This window comes from Gymnogyps californianus, chromosome 16 (genome assembly GCF_018139145.2).
Source record: "Gymnogyps californianus isolate 813 chromosome 16, ASM1813914v2, whole genome shotgun sequence".
Classification (NCBI taxonomy): Eukaryota; Metazoa; Chordata; class Aves; order Accipitriformes; family Cathartidae; genus Gymnogyps; species Gymnogyps californianus.
In genome coordinates, this window is record NC_059486.1 from 13,379,034 (window position 1) to 13,397,277 (window position 18,244).

At 41.6% G+C, this 18,244-nt stretch overlaps 2 protein-coding genes across 3 annotated transcripts; both read left to right on the forward strand.

Annotated features, from left to right (window-relative positions):
- The first annotated feature begins 1,678 nt into the window (after positions 1-1,678).
- Positions 1,679-7,087, forward strand: ARPC3 (actin related protein 2/3 complex subunit 3). The gene is made up of 7 exons (XM_050906895.1): positions 1,679-1,996; positions 3,081-3,180; positions 4,272-4,348; positions 4,631-4,699; positions 4,987-5,113; positions 5,641-5,735; positions 6,560-7,087. Exons 1-7 carry the CDS (start codon positions 1,679-1,681, stop codon positions 6,620-6,622), a joined length of 849 nt encoding a protein of 282 aa, XP_050762852.1. The 3' UTR covers positions 6,623-7,087.
- A 1,238-nt stretch (positions 7,088-8,325) lies between these two features.
- ANAPC7 (anaphase promoting complex subunit 7) lies at positions 8,326-18,013 on the forward strand. 2 transcript variants are annotated; one of them, XM_050906476.1, is made up of 11 exons: positions 8,326-8,426; positions 9,369-9,555; positions 10,067-10,186; positions 12,010-12,121; positions 12,372-12,525; positions 12,633-12,775; positions 13,048-13,165; positions 13,406-13,602; positions 14,904-15,128; positions 15,555-15,705; positions 16,600-18,013. In XM_050906476.1, the coding sequence occupies exons 1-11, from the start codon at positions 8,326-8,328 to the stop codon at positions 16,787-16,789; spliced, it is 1,698 nt and encodes a 565-aa protein (XP_050762433.1). In that variant the 3' UTR covers positions 16,790-18,013. The 2 variants fall into 2 exon arrangements, with proteins under 2 accessions (XP_050762433.1, XP_050762435.1); XM_050906478.1 differs by lacking the exon at positions 14,904-15,128.
- Positions 18,014-18,244: the final 231 nt, after the last annotated feature.

The following is an 18,244-nucleotide window of genomic DNA, read 5'->3' on the forward strand; positions in this document are numbered from 1 at the left end:
GTTCTTTTATATATACAGACTGTTCCTGGGTCATCTTGAGTGTTTCAAAACGTGTTTTATTGCTTCTCCTACAATCACTTAGACCAGTTTATTAGCTACATTCACCTGAATTTCAGGATGTTTTTCTGCTGCTTGTGTCCAAGTACATATCAACCTTTGCTTTTCCTTAACCCTATGGAACGAGATTTACTGATGGAGTCCTTGAACTAAAATACTTTCCAAAAAGGGCCTCATGGTTATGAAACCTTAACATCAGTGAATGCCTATATGTAGGTATATCATCTGCCTATATATAATACATAGTTCATGTATTAGAAATTAACCCCATCCTCACAAAATACGAGCAGCCAAATATTTCAGTAGAATAAGAACAATTGATGTCATTTTGCAGGAGCAGCTTGGTTAGTTAGCAGATGTCTGAGTGCAAGGATACCCCTTAATGGAAACCAAATCAAAGATTGAATACTTGGAGGCAACCGCACTTACCTAAACCTGGGGTATGATAGCAGCTTGGCACAGAGTTTAGTTTTGTAGTTTCTTGCTTCTAGTCCGGAAGGTGTCTTTTTTTCTTATTCATCAGTAGGGTTGTTCTTCATATCTGTTTAAATAAATGGTTAAATGGTCATACTGTTGATATGGTGCTTATTTTTGAAGTAAGGATCTGCTTTTTCGAAAGCAGAGCCAGAAAAGGGAGAGAGGTTCAACAGACTAGCAACTCCTGCACATCTAGAGGAAAAGGGCTCCCCAGAATCCGTATGTGGAGGTCAGGGAGGATCGCATGGGATCTTTTAAATGGGAACAAAGAAAAACTGGGAAATAAGATGTCACCTAAGAGCTATTAAAATAGTTTTTCAACGCCAGGTTTCCAAAAATTGCCAGCCTTACAACCTCTACAACATGCCTCATGAAACTTGGCATTTCTAAAACCTTACTCCCAGGTCCAGACAATTAGTGAATGCTGAGACTTCAGTTTCAAGATACTCATTGTGGTCACCAGAAAGAGGTGAAAAAAAATCAGCCCTTCAGAGCTTTAAAACATGGGCCAAAAGCCCTGAATATATTTGGGGTTTAATAGTTATGGTGTAGGTTAACCTCATGGTGCGGCAAGTCTTTATGCCCACACGGAGCTAATCACACCACGGCAGGACCTGATCTGGCTGAATTAAACCATGCAAACATTGGGAAAACTTTGGTGGCTTAACTCACCTCCGGACTGGCGCATCCTTGGGACAAGTCACACTTGTGGCGTGTCCAAAGGACAAATCCCAGCCCTGCAGTTAGATTACTTTGACTCACCTTCCAAATCTCCCCGTTTTTTCTCCCTGACTCATGCCATGAGTCATTTACCAGGGGACAAACTCAGCATGCTGGGTCACACAAAAGGTTATGGCTTGACAGTAAAAGGGGTGTGCACCTTAAAATACTGCATCCCTCCAAACGCAACATGTTTGGACCCTTTCTGTGCTTCCTTACACTGAGTGCCCTGCGTAGCTGGCTGCGCTTTGCATGTCGGATCAGAGCAAGCGATGCTCTGCGAACACACAGGAGAGAAAACCGGCTGCGAGCAAAGCATCCCCATCTGCGCTCTTGTCAAGCGCTGACCCTCGCCGGGGACAGGAGCTCGCCTCTGCCAGCGAGGAAGCAAGATGTCAGGGTGGCTGGAAAGGAAAAGGGAGGCATGGAAGGTCGGAGGAGGGATGATTTAAAGAGCCGTCCACAAAAGAGGCAGAAGGAGGGGGTAAACTCCGGGGAGCAAACAAGTCTCCATCTGAGCGTGCTTTCAAAGCACCTTCTCCGTGCTGGCAGTGCTCTTGCGGGAGCGGTGCCTCCCGGGGCGGTGCAAGCTGCAGGCCTCCGCTCCGGCTTCCCCTCCTCGCACCGCCTCTGCTGCCTCATTTCCTGCAGCGGAGGCAGAAGAGGAAGGTTTGCTGCAAGCTTCTCTCTGCTCCCCTCCTGCCCGGCCCTGCCGAATTGCGTCCTGCCCTTCGAGATGCCGGTGAGGGGGCTTCGCACCCGGTGCTTGGGCCCTGCCCCTGACGGCGGGGAGAGAGGGCGGGAGGGCTGGGGGCAGAGGGGCCAGGCCGGGGAGGGCGAGTGCGACCCTGGGCTGGGGGAAAGGGGCTCTAGCTGCTGGGGTCTGGCCATGGGCAGCTGCGTGGGGGGGAAAAAAGGGGCTGCAGCTGCGGGGAGCTCTGCTGAGAGCGGAGAATTGCTGTTTATGGGAGGCTGCTGCAAGGCCAGCGCCCTCCTCTTCCTCTTCCTCCTGCCAGAGATCCACCCGCAGGCGGGAGGGTGGCAGTCCCCGGCTCTAGCGAGGGAGAGGGTGGTGAAAGCTGCGCCTTCCTCTGGTTGAAATAAACTGCTTTTCTGCTAGAAGATGCTTTTTACACCCCACCCCACCCCCCAAAAAAAAAACCACCTCGGCTGTGAGGAGGTGAAGGCTTCTCAGTGGCCTGGCATGGCACAGTGGGAATGTCTGGGAAGTGCCTAAACCTAAACTCATCCGTTGTTAAAAATCAGTTTCCCAGGAAGAATCTGTCATATACAGAAAGATTTTTTTTTTTTACTTAGACCAGTTTTAGAGTGCACAGAAAGGTGGTTTTTTGAGCGTGGCTATGTGTTAAGCCTGGCTTTATTTAGTATTATCTAATATTATTAGCTAGACACGGAAATAAAATATTTTTTTAATGACTAAGTAACTTTCAATGACCTATGCAGCACCCCATAACTTAGGCAGGAGAGCAGGGCTGTTACTCCCTTGGTGCTGTGCGGAATGGGGTTAGGCAGCCTGGGGATGAAGCAATGCCTGCAGACCAGCCGTACCAATTTTATCCTGTCTCCCACTACTGCGACCGTAAATGGTGCCAGTGATGATGCTTGTACAGTCTTCATCAGAATGGCACTGAGATCTGGGCCTAATTAGAAAACAGCGATTGTTTGTGCAAGGAAAAATTGCTGGAAGCGTCACTAACGAACTACACTCTGACTCCTATTTGATGAAGACGTGGGGGACATGTGATCAGACACGGAAATGTCTATTTTCAGTAGCATTAATAACCAGCTTTCCCCTCTGTCTGTAGGCTTACCACTCAACTTTAATGGACTCCGACACCAAGCTAATTGGGAACATGGCACTGTTACCCATCAGAAGCCAGTTCAAAGGCCCAGCACCTCGGGAAAGTACGTTTATAATAATTTCTGAAAACCTGCCTGTATATAGCTCATCATCATCTCACGGTTTGCTCCAAGCCAGCCCTAGCAAGAGTGACAAGAGGAGTCACGGGTTGGAAATGGAGTGCTTTGCAGTTTATAGAGGAGGAAAAAAGTTTTCAAATACTTAAGTTGTGCAAATCGTAGAAAATAATTACGCACAGATAAATATGCACCATGCTCCAGCTAAATCAGTTAAAGCCTACGGTTACTATTCTCGTGCTTCCTCCTGTGTCTCACTGTGCTCTTCAGTAGGTTTTGAGGAGGATGTGGCGGTGTGAACCCTCTGCTGTCAGAGGAAGTGGAGGTTTAGCTACAGAGAACTTAGGCTTTGGGTCTGCAGCTGAAGACACTCGGCTGCTCTGCAGGACGAGGAGTAGGATAGGCAGCACTTCAGGGTAGGGGGCTTCAGAAGTTGAAATGAAGTTACGGGCATCCCAACAGAATCGACAAGCAGCCTGGTACGGATTCCCCTTCAGTACGTGAAGTAGCACTTCCCAGGCACTTATCCCCCGGTAGTGTAGCAGTTCAGTTTGAGAAAGGAAATACAAAGGAAATGTTTCTGGATTTAAGCAGTCTCGGATGGTAGCAAAAGCAGGTGAAAGTCACAAGTAAGCTTGCCACTATGTGTCCTGCTCACCCTCCCTTTTTTGAAGAGGATAATGAAGTTTGTCCGATTGTTGTGGTGTCCTTTCTCCATAAACATTTTTGTGTCCCGGAAGACTTTTATGCTGTTAAAACTCTGGTGAGTTACTCAACTGGTAGAAAAGTGGGGAACTGCTGAATTGCTGCCGTTCGTGAAGTGAGAAATCATGGGGGGAGGAGAAGAAGGGAGTTAAAGCTCCTGCTAAGAGTAGGAAGCTTAAATATTACAGTCTGAGCTCACCAGTGCTTCACATGGCAATGACTGTTTTCTGTTACATAGTGCTGTCTTCTGCTTTTTGTAAATACCAAGGTTTTGCCTTTGCAATAATCCTTATTTATGTATTTCAGTGAGTAAAAGTTATGAGCAAATGTAGTATAATGGTGCACTGTTTAACTCTGTATTTCTTTTTCGTTAGCCAAGGACACAGATATTATAGATGAAGCCATCTACTACTTCAAAGCTAATGTTTTCTTCAAAAATTATGAAATTAAGGTAATTTTTTGAGATGCTGGGCATATAGTAATTCTTTGGAGGGCTGGTGCTGTGAATATAAATTTATTTTCAATGAAGTAATTCCACTAGATAATAAAAACTCCCCTTCCTCCCACTGAATTTTTAATGTTGGGTAAATGTCATGAATTGCAAGTCCCTCTCTCATGGGGAAATTGTACGCCAAAATGGCTTGAACTCAGTCCTGTTCAAACTTTTATCAGTTCCATAAAGTCTCCCTTAATCTCAGAGTGGCTGGGCTCTGTGCTTGCTCTTGTTTTGCAGAACGAGGCTGACAGAACGCTGATCTATGTAACCCTCTACATTTCTGAGTGCTTGAAAAAGCTGCAAAAGGTAAGAAAAGTGAATTTCTGTGCAGGAGGGAAACTGAGTCTGTTCTGGGGACTGTACTTGGGAAGGGGTTTGCTGATATTCTCCTTCCAGTGGCACAAATAATCCTGTTCACTCCAGTCCCAGTTGTTAGAGCCACAGATACTCCAAGGCTGTGGATCTCCAAAGAGACGTTGTGTTGCTATTCTTGATGAGTTTTTATATGTTAGAGATTGGTAAAATATTTGGGTCTAACGCTCCATCAGCTTTTGTTTATAACTATTAATCCATTGTTTGCCTGGTTCTTCCAGTGTAACTCCAAAGGCCAAGGAGAGAAAGAAATGTACACGCTAGGAATCACTAACTTCCCAATCCCCGGGGAGCCTGGCTTTCCGCTTAACGCCATTTACGCCAAACCTGCCAACAAGCAGGAGGAAGGTAAGGCTAATCCAGGACCTCTGGAGGCTTCCTTGGGCTCATACTTTACCAGCTGCATTTTTATGACTGCGACTTAGAAAAATGACCCTTAAAACTGAACCTTCTAAATCTGCAGTTCTGTCTTCTGAGGGCAGCAGAAGCTGGATTTTCTGACCTCGGGGGCCCAGTGACTCCCCTGGATTAATAGGGGTCTGAATCTGCCTTTTGCATCAACATAATCACTAGCTAAACTGTGTAATGGAGCCCAAGCAAACTGCTGCACTGGCAGAATAGGAAGCCCACAATAATAAGCAAAGGTAACTGAGAGGAGAAAACAGTTTGGATGATCCTTTTTACTGGTACAAATATCATAAAAATCCCAAGTATGGCTGTAAATTGAGCAAACCAACTCAGCCGGCCGACGAGTACCTGCAGATGTGAAAAGTCACTTTCTGCTTTAAGCGGTGATATCTGATGCTTCCCGGTTAAATTCAGTTTGACTTGGTGCTGCCTCAGTTTACACTGGTTTTTCCTGTGCTGTGTTTCAGAGGTGATGAGGGCCTACCTGCAGCAGCTGAGGCAAGAAACTGGTCTTCGCCTTTGTGAAAAAGTATTTGATCCTCAAAGCGACAAGCCTAGTAAGGTAAGAGTTTAGTGCGATCATCATAGATTTAATGAGAGGCTTGGTGTGTTTTTTCAGAAATGTGTGGAGAGAAGGGAGATGATGGGGTGAGGGATCAGGTGTGGGTAACTTTGGCGCAAGCTTCCCTGGTTTTACAAGGCTAGTGAAATAGCAGGCTGCAAGTTATCAATAAATCTAATCTGTAATGTGGTAAGACAGTAAATGCCAATTTGGGTTACTTTAAAAAGCAGGGCAGTAGTAAGTGGTGTCTGGTTCAACTCTTCAAAGTATTGCACATCTGCTGTTGGCTAGGTTTTCAAATGGAAATTCACAGGCATGGGAGATGCTGTTTATCTTCCCAGGCGGTTCTGATTTGGTAGCTTCTTTGAAGTAGACCATTTTGCCTCATATCCAGATGAAAACAAATAGCTAATCAATGAATGAATTGCCTCCTGACTGTTCATATGTTTCATGTGCAAATGTGACTGCATTTAATATTGAAATTATTTAGGCTAATTTAGTTTCAAAGGCATAGCTTTCTGATGTATCCCTTGTTTATAATTATATTGAAATAAACAGTAAAAATAAAATAGTAGAAATAAGAGAAAGTAGAATGTCCCGCTTTAATTAATTAAAATCAGAGTCCTATATTATAAATTCATTGGGTCCATTCCTGTCCTCTTGTTCGCCTAAATTCCAGTAGAAACCGGTGTGGAAAACTGTATGTGCAAAACTGGAGCCTTAATGTGTTATTTGTCAGAGGTTGAATGCTTTGAAGTCACTATTTTGTTTATCGCATGGAAACCACTTTTGCATATTTTCTGACTTTGTACTTCCTTCTGCAGTGGTGGATCTGCTTTGTGAAGAGACAGTTCATGAACAAGAGTCTGTCGGGTCCTGGGCAGTGAAGAGGCAAAGTAGCAACAACATTAAGCATTTCCACAGCAAGGTGTTTAGGTATTTTGCCTTTGTTTTGGATACATTTTGTACCAAGGAAGAATTAAGTGCTTATGAAGAAAAAAAGAAAAGAAAAAAAAAAAAACATCACAAACCAGTCAATGAGGGATAGAGGGAGGGAGAGCAAAAAGATAATTTGTGTAAGCAAATATTATTAAGCTGGTGCTTAATAAGTGATTTCTAACATGCTGTTTCAGATGCAAGCTGCTTTATTATCAGTGGCTACAGCTAGCATTTAAAACAGGGCTTGTATTTAAGAGAAGAAATGGGCTTGCCTGTGGGGCAGGAGGAGCTGTGTAATTGCTCTACTGGCTAGAGTCTTACTATCATATGTCCACGGAAAACATACCTCTCACGCTGTGTTGTCGAGTGCAGTGATTTTTACCTTGTTTCCAATAAACTTAGCTTGTAATTAATGTGGTAGCTACTTTATGTCTTATGGATAGCCTCCAAAGAAATCAGAGGAGGTTTTTTTGTGAAAAGACCATCATTATTGTGTCATGGTAATCAGCAGGAAGTGAATCATTCCCACTGAACATGGGATTAATACAGGGGCTGTAGTTTGCGGCAACGTACCTGGTTATTCAGCAGGTCTGCCTTCGCAGAGCAGTGCTCCGTTGTACTAAAATGCCTTCAAAGGGTAACGCAGGCAGATTACATACAGCTTAGTCTGAGGCTGCCTTTGTGATGGCAGATTTGGTTGAACACAACCATCACACGATACTGTGACTGTTTTGATCAGTCAGATGGCTTCCTGAAGAACCACAAATCCAAGTTCGGTTTATTCTGAGTTTCTTTCCTTCGTGGCAGCACTTCTTTCGCTGTCACCATGCAGCACCAACACACTTTTTGTGTTACTTGATCTGAAGTCCAGCGCCCGTCGTGTTACGCTGCTCTTGTGTTTGTCTGTTGAGAGGTGTGTTCCTCTCCAGACAGCAGTGATGGCGTGTTCCAACTGAAAGCTCCCACTGGTTTGATTTGCAGTACTAGTAATAGAAGGATAGCCATGTTTTGCATTCATTTTGTAATAAAGAGGAGGAAAAAAAAGTTTATGATTCAGCTCTCCTTTCAGTCTATGCCTTGTAGTTAACGGTAGCCCTGGCGAGGCATTTCCTCCGGTTGTGGCCCAGAAGAAATCTAGTTTTTGAAGGGTGTTTCTCCTCAGTTACCTATTTTTATAGGCAGGAGCTTCGTTATCTCTGATACCTCTGTCACATTTAGCTGCCGCAACCAGCAGATAATAAAGTCTCAGGAGAAAAAGGACCAGACTGAAGTGCTGTGCAGACACACAGAGTATGTCTCTTCCTTAAAACGATACTAAGCCGAGAACGGACAACTCCAGCCCTGTGTAAAAAGCTATCACCTCCTAACGCCCTGCCGCTCCCTCAGACAGTGAACACCCCCGGCCCGCCGCGCCACTGCGCAGGCGCGGGGCTACCGGGGGCCTGTCGCGGCGCGCACCGCCCCGGGCTGCCCTTCCGCACGCCTGTCGCGCCGCGCGCCCGCCATGAAGGCAGTGTCGCGGGCGCCTGCAGGCGGCGGCGCGCGAGGCCCCCTCGGTGGCGCCATTTTGGAGTGCCGGCGGGCGGCGGCGGCGGCGTTGTCCTACTCTTTGCCGTCTGTTCCTTCTGCTCCGCGCCTTTCCGCCGCCAGCATGAGTGTGGTGGAGCACGTACGAGAGATGGCGTCCGCCGGGCTCCACTCTAACGTGCGGCTCCTCAGCGGGCTTCTCCTCACGATGAGTGGCAATAACCCGTGAGTGGCCCTCCCGCGAGAGGGCGCGCCGAGTGGCTGCGGGCTGACAGGACCGGTGGTGCTGAGGGAGAGGCCAGGCGGGACCTCGCAGGGTGGCGGGGGGGCAGGGAAGGAAGCGGGCTTGCTTTTAGAGCTGTCCCTCTGCTGGGCTCTGTGGTGCGGGCCCCGGGCTCCTGTCCCCGGCCCTGCAGGGGATGAAGCCCGGCTCTGTGAGCGCGCCTCTGTTCGGGGTTCAGCATGAGCAGCACAGCCTGTACCCTTTGGGGTACACAGTACAACATGAGCGTCCTGGTAGAGGTGGAGCGATTTTCTCCTTCCAGGGGTGCCCTGTGTAGGTCACAGCTCTTCCCTTGACTCAAGTGATTCCTTTTATTTGTCAGGACTTCCCTGTAAGGTATCATTTTACATTTTGGATGGGGTTTGAGGTACTAATTGAAGCCAAAATCCCTTTCTGAAACCCTAACTCTTCAATACTTCTGCAAACATACTGGAAGCGTTATAAAGGGGTTTGTAGAATGTAGGAACGTGTGGATTAGGACCAGGATAGCTGTATGAGGAGCTGGGTTGCCTTGTAAGCTTGGGCCCATTCAAACAAAATGTGCTTTAATGGACATTGACAACATGCGGTTTGTTATGGGGAGGATGGGGGCTCCTCCATTATGGAAAGCAGTGGCCAAGCAGCTAAACATAAGCTGTTGCTACTGATGAGGTGTCAGGAGTGGCTATTACATTTGTTTGTGAACAGATAAAAGAAATTGGTGAGATAATCCCTTTGTGAGGAGGTAGTATCTGTTACCCAAGGGCCCTTCCAGTGTAGTAGAGAAGCAGCAGCAGTTGGAGGTTGAAGCCAGACAAACCAAAGCTACAAATACTTTGGATCTGTAAGGTTTTTGTTCTTGTGCAGTTAGCTGATCTCAGCCGTTCTGTTTGCATTTCTTCTAGGGAGCTGTTTTCACCATCTCAGAAATACCAGCTCCTTGTATATCATGCAGACTCTCTCTTCCATGATAAAGAATATAGAAATGCTGTAAGTAAGTATACAATGGCCTTGCAGCAGAAAAAAGCATTAAGTAAAACTTCAAAAGTAAGACCTTCTACTGGGAATGCTCCATCAACTCCCCAAAGCCAGGTATTTAAAAATTGACTAATGTGCTGCATAAAATGATCATGTTCCCCCTTACAATTAATGTTGCTGACTCAATATTCAGAGAATCATAGAATCATTTAGGTTGGAAAAGACCCTTAAGATCATTGAGTCCAACTGTTAACCTAACGCTACCAAGTCCACCACTAAACCATGTCCCTAAGCGCCACGTCTACATGTCTTTTAAATACCTTAGATTGCGGATTTATCATGTCCAATAAACCTGACATTTAAGGTTAATTTGTTTTGAAAATATCAGTGTGGTGTTTTTTAGTGCAAAACTTAATATGGTCTCGAACATGAGATTTTTTTGTATGTGTAGTTCATGCTTTTCATTTGAAGACAGGAGCAATACAAGCTAGCAGTAGGTTGCATTGTTAGCTTTCTTGGACTAGATTTTTTCAATGTAGTGTTAAGCATTTAATGAGGAAACCTTATTCAATTTTTTTACCTGACTAAACCAGTGTTGTACTTAGATCTTTCTTTTTTATTTCAGTGTTTACCATCAGAAATTGAAGTGAAATATAAGATGGCTGAATGTTATACAATGCTGAAGCAAGATAAAGATGCCATTGCTATTCTTGATGGCATTCCTTCCAGACAGAGGACCCCAAAGGTTAGTTCTGGCAGATGTTTGTCACAAGTCCTTGGTCAGTGTATCTTGAATTTGTAGGCCAATATCTGGTCAAAAGTGAGTGTAGCCTGTACGTATAACGGGATTGCGTCTTGGTATTAGCTTTTGTATTAGTTAAATGTTATTTGGAAACACCTCCTAATGTTTAAATTAGCTTAGTTTATTTGGCCTCTTTCCTTTAAAATCAGACAAATTTTATATTCCCTCTGTTAGAAAGAATTCAGAAACAGTGAAAGGAGTTAAATGTTTCTGTGCAGCTTTATTTATTTGTGTGAATTACCTGGTTAACTCTTTAGTACGGCACACAGAAGGTACAGAATTTTGCTTGTGTCAAGGATGTAGAAACACTTTTTTTTTTTTTTTTTTTAAATTCTGAAAGTTTGTAAAGTATTTGTATATCCATACATAAGGCTTGAAATCTGTATCATCCATTCAATAGTTCTTCTTTGGATGTTACCATGAACAGTTTTCATAGGGCAAAGAATAATGACTGGTCTCAACAAAAACATCTATCAGGAGAAAATTTATGCGATTGCAAACAGCTGAGTTACTACAAGTTAGTAAGCAATTGCCAGATACCTGACTGAATATTTTCTGCAGTTCTGAGTCAAACATGTAAATGTGAGAGTCAAAGCGATTGTTTAAATTAATGTACTTTGCCTGGCTGTAACCACAAAGTAGAGTCCTAGTCTCTGCAGAAGAGCTATGTATCACTGGACAGGAAGGCATGCTGTCACCTGCTAGAGCTGAAGGAGAGACTTGTAGCCTAGTTGTCTCACAAGGTTGACTGTTCTGTGGTGTTTTCACTATTAGCCAGTCAGCGTAACTTGCTACATTGTGATTGCTCAAACTGAGCGTGTGTTTTAATATATTCTTGAACCCAGAATGTGTATGGAATGGCACTTCGTGTCTTATTGTATGGTTTGAGCAATATAAGATCCTCGAAAGGCTGAAGACTTTGGCAAGTAGAAGGAATGGTAGTGCTCCATCTTTTAAAATCTTTTCATCCTTTTTAATAACAATTTAGATAATGTTAAATATTTAGATCCCATTGTGGTCTGCAGTGCCAAATATGTTGAGTCTTTGCTTGCTGGCTCTGTTAGTCATAAGGGCTTAAAAGATTAACACATCAGGTCAGTCAACTATGTTTCATGTTAACAGTATTCCTGTATGGTCCTAACAGTGTACGTGGCTTAGACTCTAGTAACATCAAAGTATTCTGTTTAGAGACCAACTTACGGAACAGAAAAAGAAGAAAAGATTGAGAAAAGCAAACTTTTTACCTATACACATTAGTAAATTAAAGTATTGTAGCAGAAACCAGCTACTTGTGTTGTGTAGAGCTCAAATCATTTCTGTTCTTTCATCAATCATGACTTCATTCAGAAGCTAAATGGAAACTTTCTCTGCCTTCCTGAGCTAATTCTGTCAAAGACTTCCATTGATATGGAGAGATCAACTGAAAGAAGGCTAATGTCATGGATATACAGGTCTTTCTTGGCATCATATATAAATGCTTGCCCATCTTTTGACTTCTTATATGCAAAACACTGAGATTTCAAGATGCACTATGCAAATACAAAAGAATGTAAATTTTATCTTTGGACTCGGAAAGAAGCAACAATTTTAATTTTATACTATATGGTACGTTATAGTGTTCTCAGAAGAAGCGCAGGTAATTTTGTCTTCTGCTCAGAACAGGAGGGAGGGAGGCAGGCATGCTTGAAGACAAAGTTGTGACCTTTTCTTAGTGAGGATTTCTCCTTTCTCATACTTGACTCTACCAACATTTCTCTTGCTTGTAGATCAATATGATGTTGGCAAATCTATACAAGAAAGCAGGTCAAGAACGCTCGTCTGTTACGAGCTACAAAGAAGTACTAAGGCAGTGCCCGTTAGCACTTGATGCTATACTAGGTAGGTGTCTGCACACTGTTAGTATTTCAGTATTAAACAGTATTATAATTTGAATTATGCTTGGGACTAGGTAACTGTCTTGCATTTGCATGTAATATGTAACGCCTACGTTATGCAAATTATAAAAAGCATTGTAACAAGCTGCTTGTTTATGCTTGTCAAGGGATGGAGTTTCTGGTCTTCAGACAATTAATTTGTATTAAAAGCAGTTTATGGTGGCTGATATTGATGTATATACCATTCTGAATAGGCTTGCTCTCGCTGTCGGTGAAAGGTGCGGAAGTGGCCTCCATGACAATCAACATAATTCAGAGTATTCCTAACTTGGATTGGCTTTCTGTGTGGATCAAGGCATATGCTTTTGTGCATACTGGAGATAACACAAGAGCAATAAATACCATTTGGTAAGAGTTCAAAGAGCATGATGTAACCAAATAATAGATTAATATTTATATATAATTATATTTAAAATGGCATTATATAAATAACAGGCTTTTTTTTTCTCTTAAAGCTCTTTAGAGAAAAAGTCATTGCTGAGGGATAATGTAGACTTACTGGGGAGCTTAGCAGACCTGTATTTCAGAGCTGGAGATAATAAAAACTCTATTCTAAAATTTGAACAAGCACAAATGCTGGATCCTTACCTAATAAAAGGTGAGTAAATCCTAAAAGAAAGTTTACCTAGTGTAATGATCTGATGAGTAACATTAGAGTAGCAGCTACACGCAATCAAGCATGCAGTGGAATATTGTATATTGTTGTGCCTGGCTTTCAATTCAGAATTTACATTCAGAAGCTGTGTGTCTTGAACAGTTACTGGTAGTTGCACAGTTTAAAGGAGATGTTTGTGGTTTTGTTTTTGTTTTTTCTCGTTGTGAATGAACTTTCCATTTCTTGATGATTGATCTTCAAACGTTTCACTTTAGGAATGGATGTATATGGTTATTTATTGGCACGTGAAGGTCGACTAGAGGATGTGGAGAACTTGGGCTGCCGTCTCTTCAATATTTCTGATCAACATGCGGAACCCTGGGTGGTATCTGGGTAAGTTGTTTTCTTTCTTACCTCAACTCTTGATTTGCTGCATGCGGTGGATTACAGTTGATACCATGAATTCAGCTTTTTTGTTCAGAAGGTGCTTTTCTGTCCCTTCAAATGCAAGAAGTTCAACAGTTGCCTGTAATATTTTTTTTATTTTTTTCTTCTTTCTGCTTTTAAACCTCTATGAATGTGCACAGGCACCACAGGCAGTACATATTTACAGTTCCTCTTGTCTTTCCATAGGTGTCATAGTTTCTACAGTAAGCGATACTCTCGTGCCTTATATTTAGGAGCCAAAGCTATCCAGCTTAATAGTAACAGTGTTCAAGCTCTCCTACTGAAAGGAGCTGCTCTTAGGAATATGGGCCGAGTACAGGAAGCAATTATACACTTCCGTGAAGCAATACGTCTTGCGCCTTGCAGGCTGGATTGCTATGAAGGTGAGTGAAGTGAAGCTACTCACATGTACAGTATTGGTTTGGTGTAAAAGTTGGTGTCATGATGATGATTAGGCAAGGGAATAGACAGGAGTTCTTTTCTCCTGCTGACTTTCTAGTAAATAAATTATTATTACCCGAAAACCTATAAAGCTCTGGTAGAAGTGGTCAGATGAGGGGTACTAGAGAATGCATGTATCTGTAAGAATCATTTTCAAAAAGGGCTTTTTTTGTTGTTTTTTGTTTTGTTTAATCTGGTTATAAACAGACTTGGGTGTTTTGAGCAGATCACTTTTGGATGATGACGTTAACTGTATGGTTAGCTCCACTGGGAGCTTCGTTTTGTCATGCTTTTGTCATATTTATTTAAATCTTGTTGATCTCAACAGCAGCTTCAAGTAAATAGTGAGTTGTGAAGAGTCCAGGTGAAGTATTAATATCTCAGTACTGGAATTGGACAAAAATCTTAGATTAGGTGTACTTAGTCTTAGGCTTTTTTTTTTTAGTACCTGCCCATAAATAAAAATTATAAAGTCAATTGTCTGTAGAATGGATATGTTAAAATGTAGGCTTATGAAAATATACAAAAGAATTGTATGAGAGGTGTTAAACCTTGCACCAGTTTGTAATATGGTGATGTGTTGTAGAGTCTATTTTCTTAGGATTTCCTGGTTCTCAAATTTTTTCAGTGGTACTTGTCTGTCTTCTATGCAATTGTTGGTTCAGTAAAACCAAACTGATTATGCTGTAATATTCAGCAGTGAAATTTTGTTTTGTTCTGTTCTTTACTTTTTCATTTATTCAAAATGGAGAGTGCTAATCTGATTCTCCTGGCTCCTCCAGTTCCTTATCTTGTGCTTTGTGGTGGGCACAGTGCTGTAGATTCCCTGCTAAAGTGACAGGCAGGCATTTAGAAGTACTGTAATGCAGTTTTATATTTGCTTGAATAGTTTTACTTCTCTTGCAATTAAGGAAGAAATGTGTAACCTGTCACAGCTTAGTCCTTTGTCAGGTGTTGGTGCTGGGAGATGGTCATCCATCTCCCACCTTTGTCTTACGTTCCCTGTAGAACACTCTGCCATTTTAATATGTGTCCACATTTCCCTATCTGCAAGTTTCTTTGACATCTTTGTACTTTAAAAAATGTTGGGTATAGAGTCACTTTCTCAACTGCAATTTGTGTTTGCTTATTGGAGCGTCAGGTGTTTGGAGTCTGAGTGCTGCTAAGTGCAAGTAATTGAGGAGGGGTGAGTGTCTGTAGTGCTAACTCAAAAAATGAAATGTTTTCCTTTTTATATCATCAGGTCTCATCGAGTGTTACCTAGCATCCAACAGTATCCGTGAAGCTATGGTTATGGCAAATAATGTGTATAAAACTCTGGGAGCGAATGCACAGACGCTCACTCTGTTAGCAACAGTCTGTCTCGAAGACCCGGTCACGCAGGAAAAAGCGAAAACATTATTGGACAAAGCGCTAACGCAAAGACCCGATTACATTAAAGCTGTGGTAAAGAAAGCAGAACTTCTTAGTAAGTTCCTTTTTTTTCCCATGTCAACTTATTTAAAGCATAGTGTTTTACATGGAAGAGTGTTCTGCAGCCTCATTGATGTGAAGAATGTAACAGTGGTGTTACAGCCCAGGGATTTATCAGTTCTAGCCCGAAGGAAAAATCACAGGAATTAATTGCATCTAGCAACTGATATTACACCAGCACTTAAAACAATTGCAAACAAAATGTTTTGACTTCAAAGTATATGTAATCGTGAGTGTAGCAGTTCCAATAAAAAGCCATTGTTCAGAGATAATCTTGCAAAAAGTGTATCGCTGCTATCCCCCATGCTGACAGTTCTGAAGGAAGGAAGGGTCTTGTGTTGTGATGGCTCTTTGTGTACACGCTGACTTTTTATAATTTATCTAAACTATTAATTAAAACTGTAGTTTTGCATATAAACAGGTAGAGAACAAAAGTATGAAGATGGAATTGCTTTGCTGAGGAACGCACTGGCTAATCAGAGTGACTGTGTTCTGCACCGAATACTGGGAGACTTTCTCGTAGCTGTCAATGAATATCAGGAAGCGATGGACCAGTACAGTATTGCCCTAAGGTAAAGCAGAGACTCTGAGATTGCAATGTATTTATAAGAACCAATAATCAACTTGACTAAGTAAAAAGTTGAGCCATTAATTGATTAGGACGTGCATCAGAGGTAGCTTTATATCATTCTCCCTTAAAACAAACAAAAACATACAAATGATGTCCTGTTAATGAATTAGTTGGTCATAAGGCTTTGAACCGAGAAGGGCAAAATTTAGGGACTGCATTAATGCTAAGCATGTCACTAGGCATGCGATTCCTTGACTAGCGAAAGGATTAAGGCATGGATTTATTTATAGTTATTAATGGTTATATAGTCAGGCACCTTAAGATCCATTCCTTTAGACTAGAAGGTGCTATATAAAAATGAGCTATTAAGTAAATTTAAATAGTGTGATTCAATTTAACATAACCTAAATGTTATTTTAGGGTGTTACCATGTTAAATGTTACCATGTTTTGATTTCAACAAGTTAAATTTACCTTAAATCTAGCACATTGTGTCCGCTATAAACTTATATAGCTTAAATGGGTCAGCTGTTTTTTGCTTGTATATGATATATTTAGTCATAGTCATTTACATTTTTACTGCTTTCACGTTACTTTATAATTAGTATTTTCTGGAAGAGTTGACTAAGTTTTCTGGAAGAGTGTGATGTTCAGATAAGTGCATCCTTGGGGATCAAAATTGTTTTATATAAAGATTTAATACCCAGTGTTAACAGTCAGCCTGAGGTGAAGTTGCATCATCTACTAAATTGAACTTCTTGATGATGTTTAAACAGGAAGTGCAGACAACAAGATGAGATATTTTTTTTTTCTATTTTATTTTTTCTTTACAATAACATCACAAATATAAGGAAAAAAAAAGTTTTAGGACAATGCTTTCTTTTTTCTTTCCTCAGTTTGGATCCAAATGATCAGAAGTCACTAGAAGGAATGCAGAAAATGGAAAAAGAGGAAAGTCCAACAGATGCAACCCAGGAAGAAGATGTGGATGATATGGAGGGAAGTGGAGAAGAGGGGGACTTGGAAGGCAGTGACAGTGAGGCAGCTCAGTGGGCAGATCAAGAACAGTGGTTTGGCATGCAGTAACGGCCTCTCATCCTGCTGCTTGTTTTGGCACTTGAACATACCACTAGGGCCATTCTTTGAAGAACGTAAACTATGATTTTTGCAGTAACAAAGGACTTTTTTTGTTTTTTTTTTTTTTTTTTTTTTAATGGACTCTGAAACCATTTAATAGTTCTATGCATCTCAATGCCATGAAGATTCTTGATGCTTCTTATTTATTAACTGTGAGGGACTAACTGTATCGGAGGTTATTTGCAACTTGCATTTCAAAAAATTCCTGCTAAAACTGAAAGCATTAGAATCTGAAGTGTGTAAGAAGCCTGTTGTTCATGATGAAAACAATGTCTAAATTCTGTCGGGGGCTAAGTGTGCTTGATCGATTTGTAAATACAGTGGTTTGTACTCCTTTGTGGAAAAGGTCTTTCTCTCTTGTTTGTGTGCTACCATGTGGGCTCACGCTCCTGTTGAAGTCTGGAGGGGTTGCTTGGGTGTGGCCGAAAGCAGCACTTTTCTCTTGCTGTGTTGAATTAATTTGTCTTTTTATAAGGCATTACATGTGCTGTAAAGGAGAAGTTTGGTACGCTAGGCAACTTTGACTTACAGGACACTTTTGTAGCTGACTGATTTCTATGTGTACAGAATTGAGCCAGTGTTGGAGAATTACAGTCGTTTCCTCAATCCTTACTAAACCCTGTAATCGCTTAAAGTCTGTACATGAACATTTATTTTTAAATGCAGTTTAGTTTTATTTCAGTATGTTACTGAAAGGTTTTACAGCGGTGACTCAAAGCACTTCACATTCTGTGTACAGCACTGACATTTAAAATGATATAAAAGAATTCATGCCTCTTCACTTGCATTGCTGTAGAAATGTTAAATTATGCAAATACACATATTGTCTTGTTTTGCCATGTTTATATACTTCATGTTTTTGTCAGGTAATATTTGAATTCATGTGTTTTCCCTCACCCTTTGAAGCAAAGTTGCATTGCTTCACCTACAAATTCTCAACATCACCATTTCAAGGGTGAACTTCTTTGTGCAATCTATTTCAATTCTGTGGGTTTGATGTGTGGGAGGAGGAATTACTTCTTGCTCTTATTTTTCTTACAGTTCTGGTTTCCTTACTCTTTACTAAAGCATGTATTTTTATCTTTATATTGGCAGTTTAATTCCTTTTGTATTTGTTACCACAGGTATGCTGGAGCACACAGACTTTTTTTACAAAGCTAAAAAATAGTTTTGAGTATCAGTTGGAGGAAAAAATGGCTATTTGATACAAATACATGACATGGAAAACAAGCTTCCCCCTAGTTGTAGATGTATAATGCAGATAAGGGTAAAATGTCTCTCCCTCTGTGATGTGCATTGTATCAGTTAGAAAAATGCACAACAAAAAGAATAGGCAGATTACTTCTATTATCATCTATTTTGGAAATACTTTGGTATGTCACATCTTACAAAGGAGGAGTCTAA

Excerpts from the sequence above, each read along its gene's own strand:
- ARPC3 (XM_050906895.1), top strand. The coding sequence starts at position 1,679 with ATGGAAGGTCGGAGGAGGGATGATTTAAAGAGCCGTCCACAAAAGAGG. Across the intron at positions 4,700-4,986 it reads GCTTGAAAAAGCTGCAAAAG|TGTAACTCCAAAGGCCAAGG; the intron begins GTAAGAAAAGTG and ends TGGTTCTTCCAG. Across the intron at positions 5,114-5,640 it reads TGCCAACAAGCAGGAGGAAG|AGGTGATGAGGGCCTACCTG; the intron begins GTAAGGCTAATC and ends GCTGTGTTTCAG.
- ANAPC7 (XM_050906476.1), top strand. The coding sequence starts at position 8,326 with ATGAGTGTGGTGGAGCACGTACGAGAGATGGCGTCCGCCGGGCTCCAC. Across the intron at positions 13,166-13,405 it reads GAACCCTGGGTGGTATCTGG|GTGTCATAGTTTCTACAGTA; the intron begins GTAAGTTGTTTT and ends GTCTTTCCATAG. Across the intron at positions 15,129-15,554 it reads AAAGAAAGCAGAACTTCTTA|GTAGAGAACAAAAGTATGAA; the intron begins GTAAGTTCCTTT and ends GCATATAAACAG.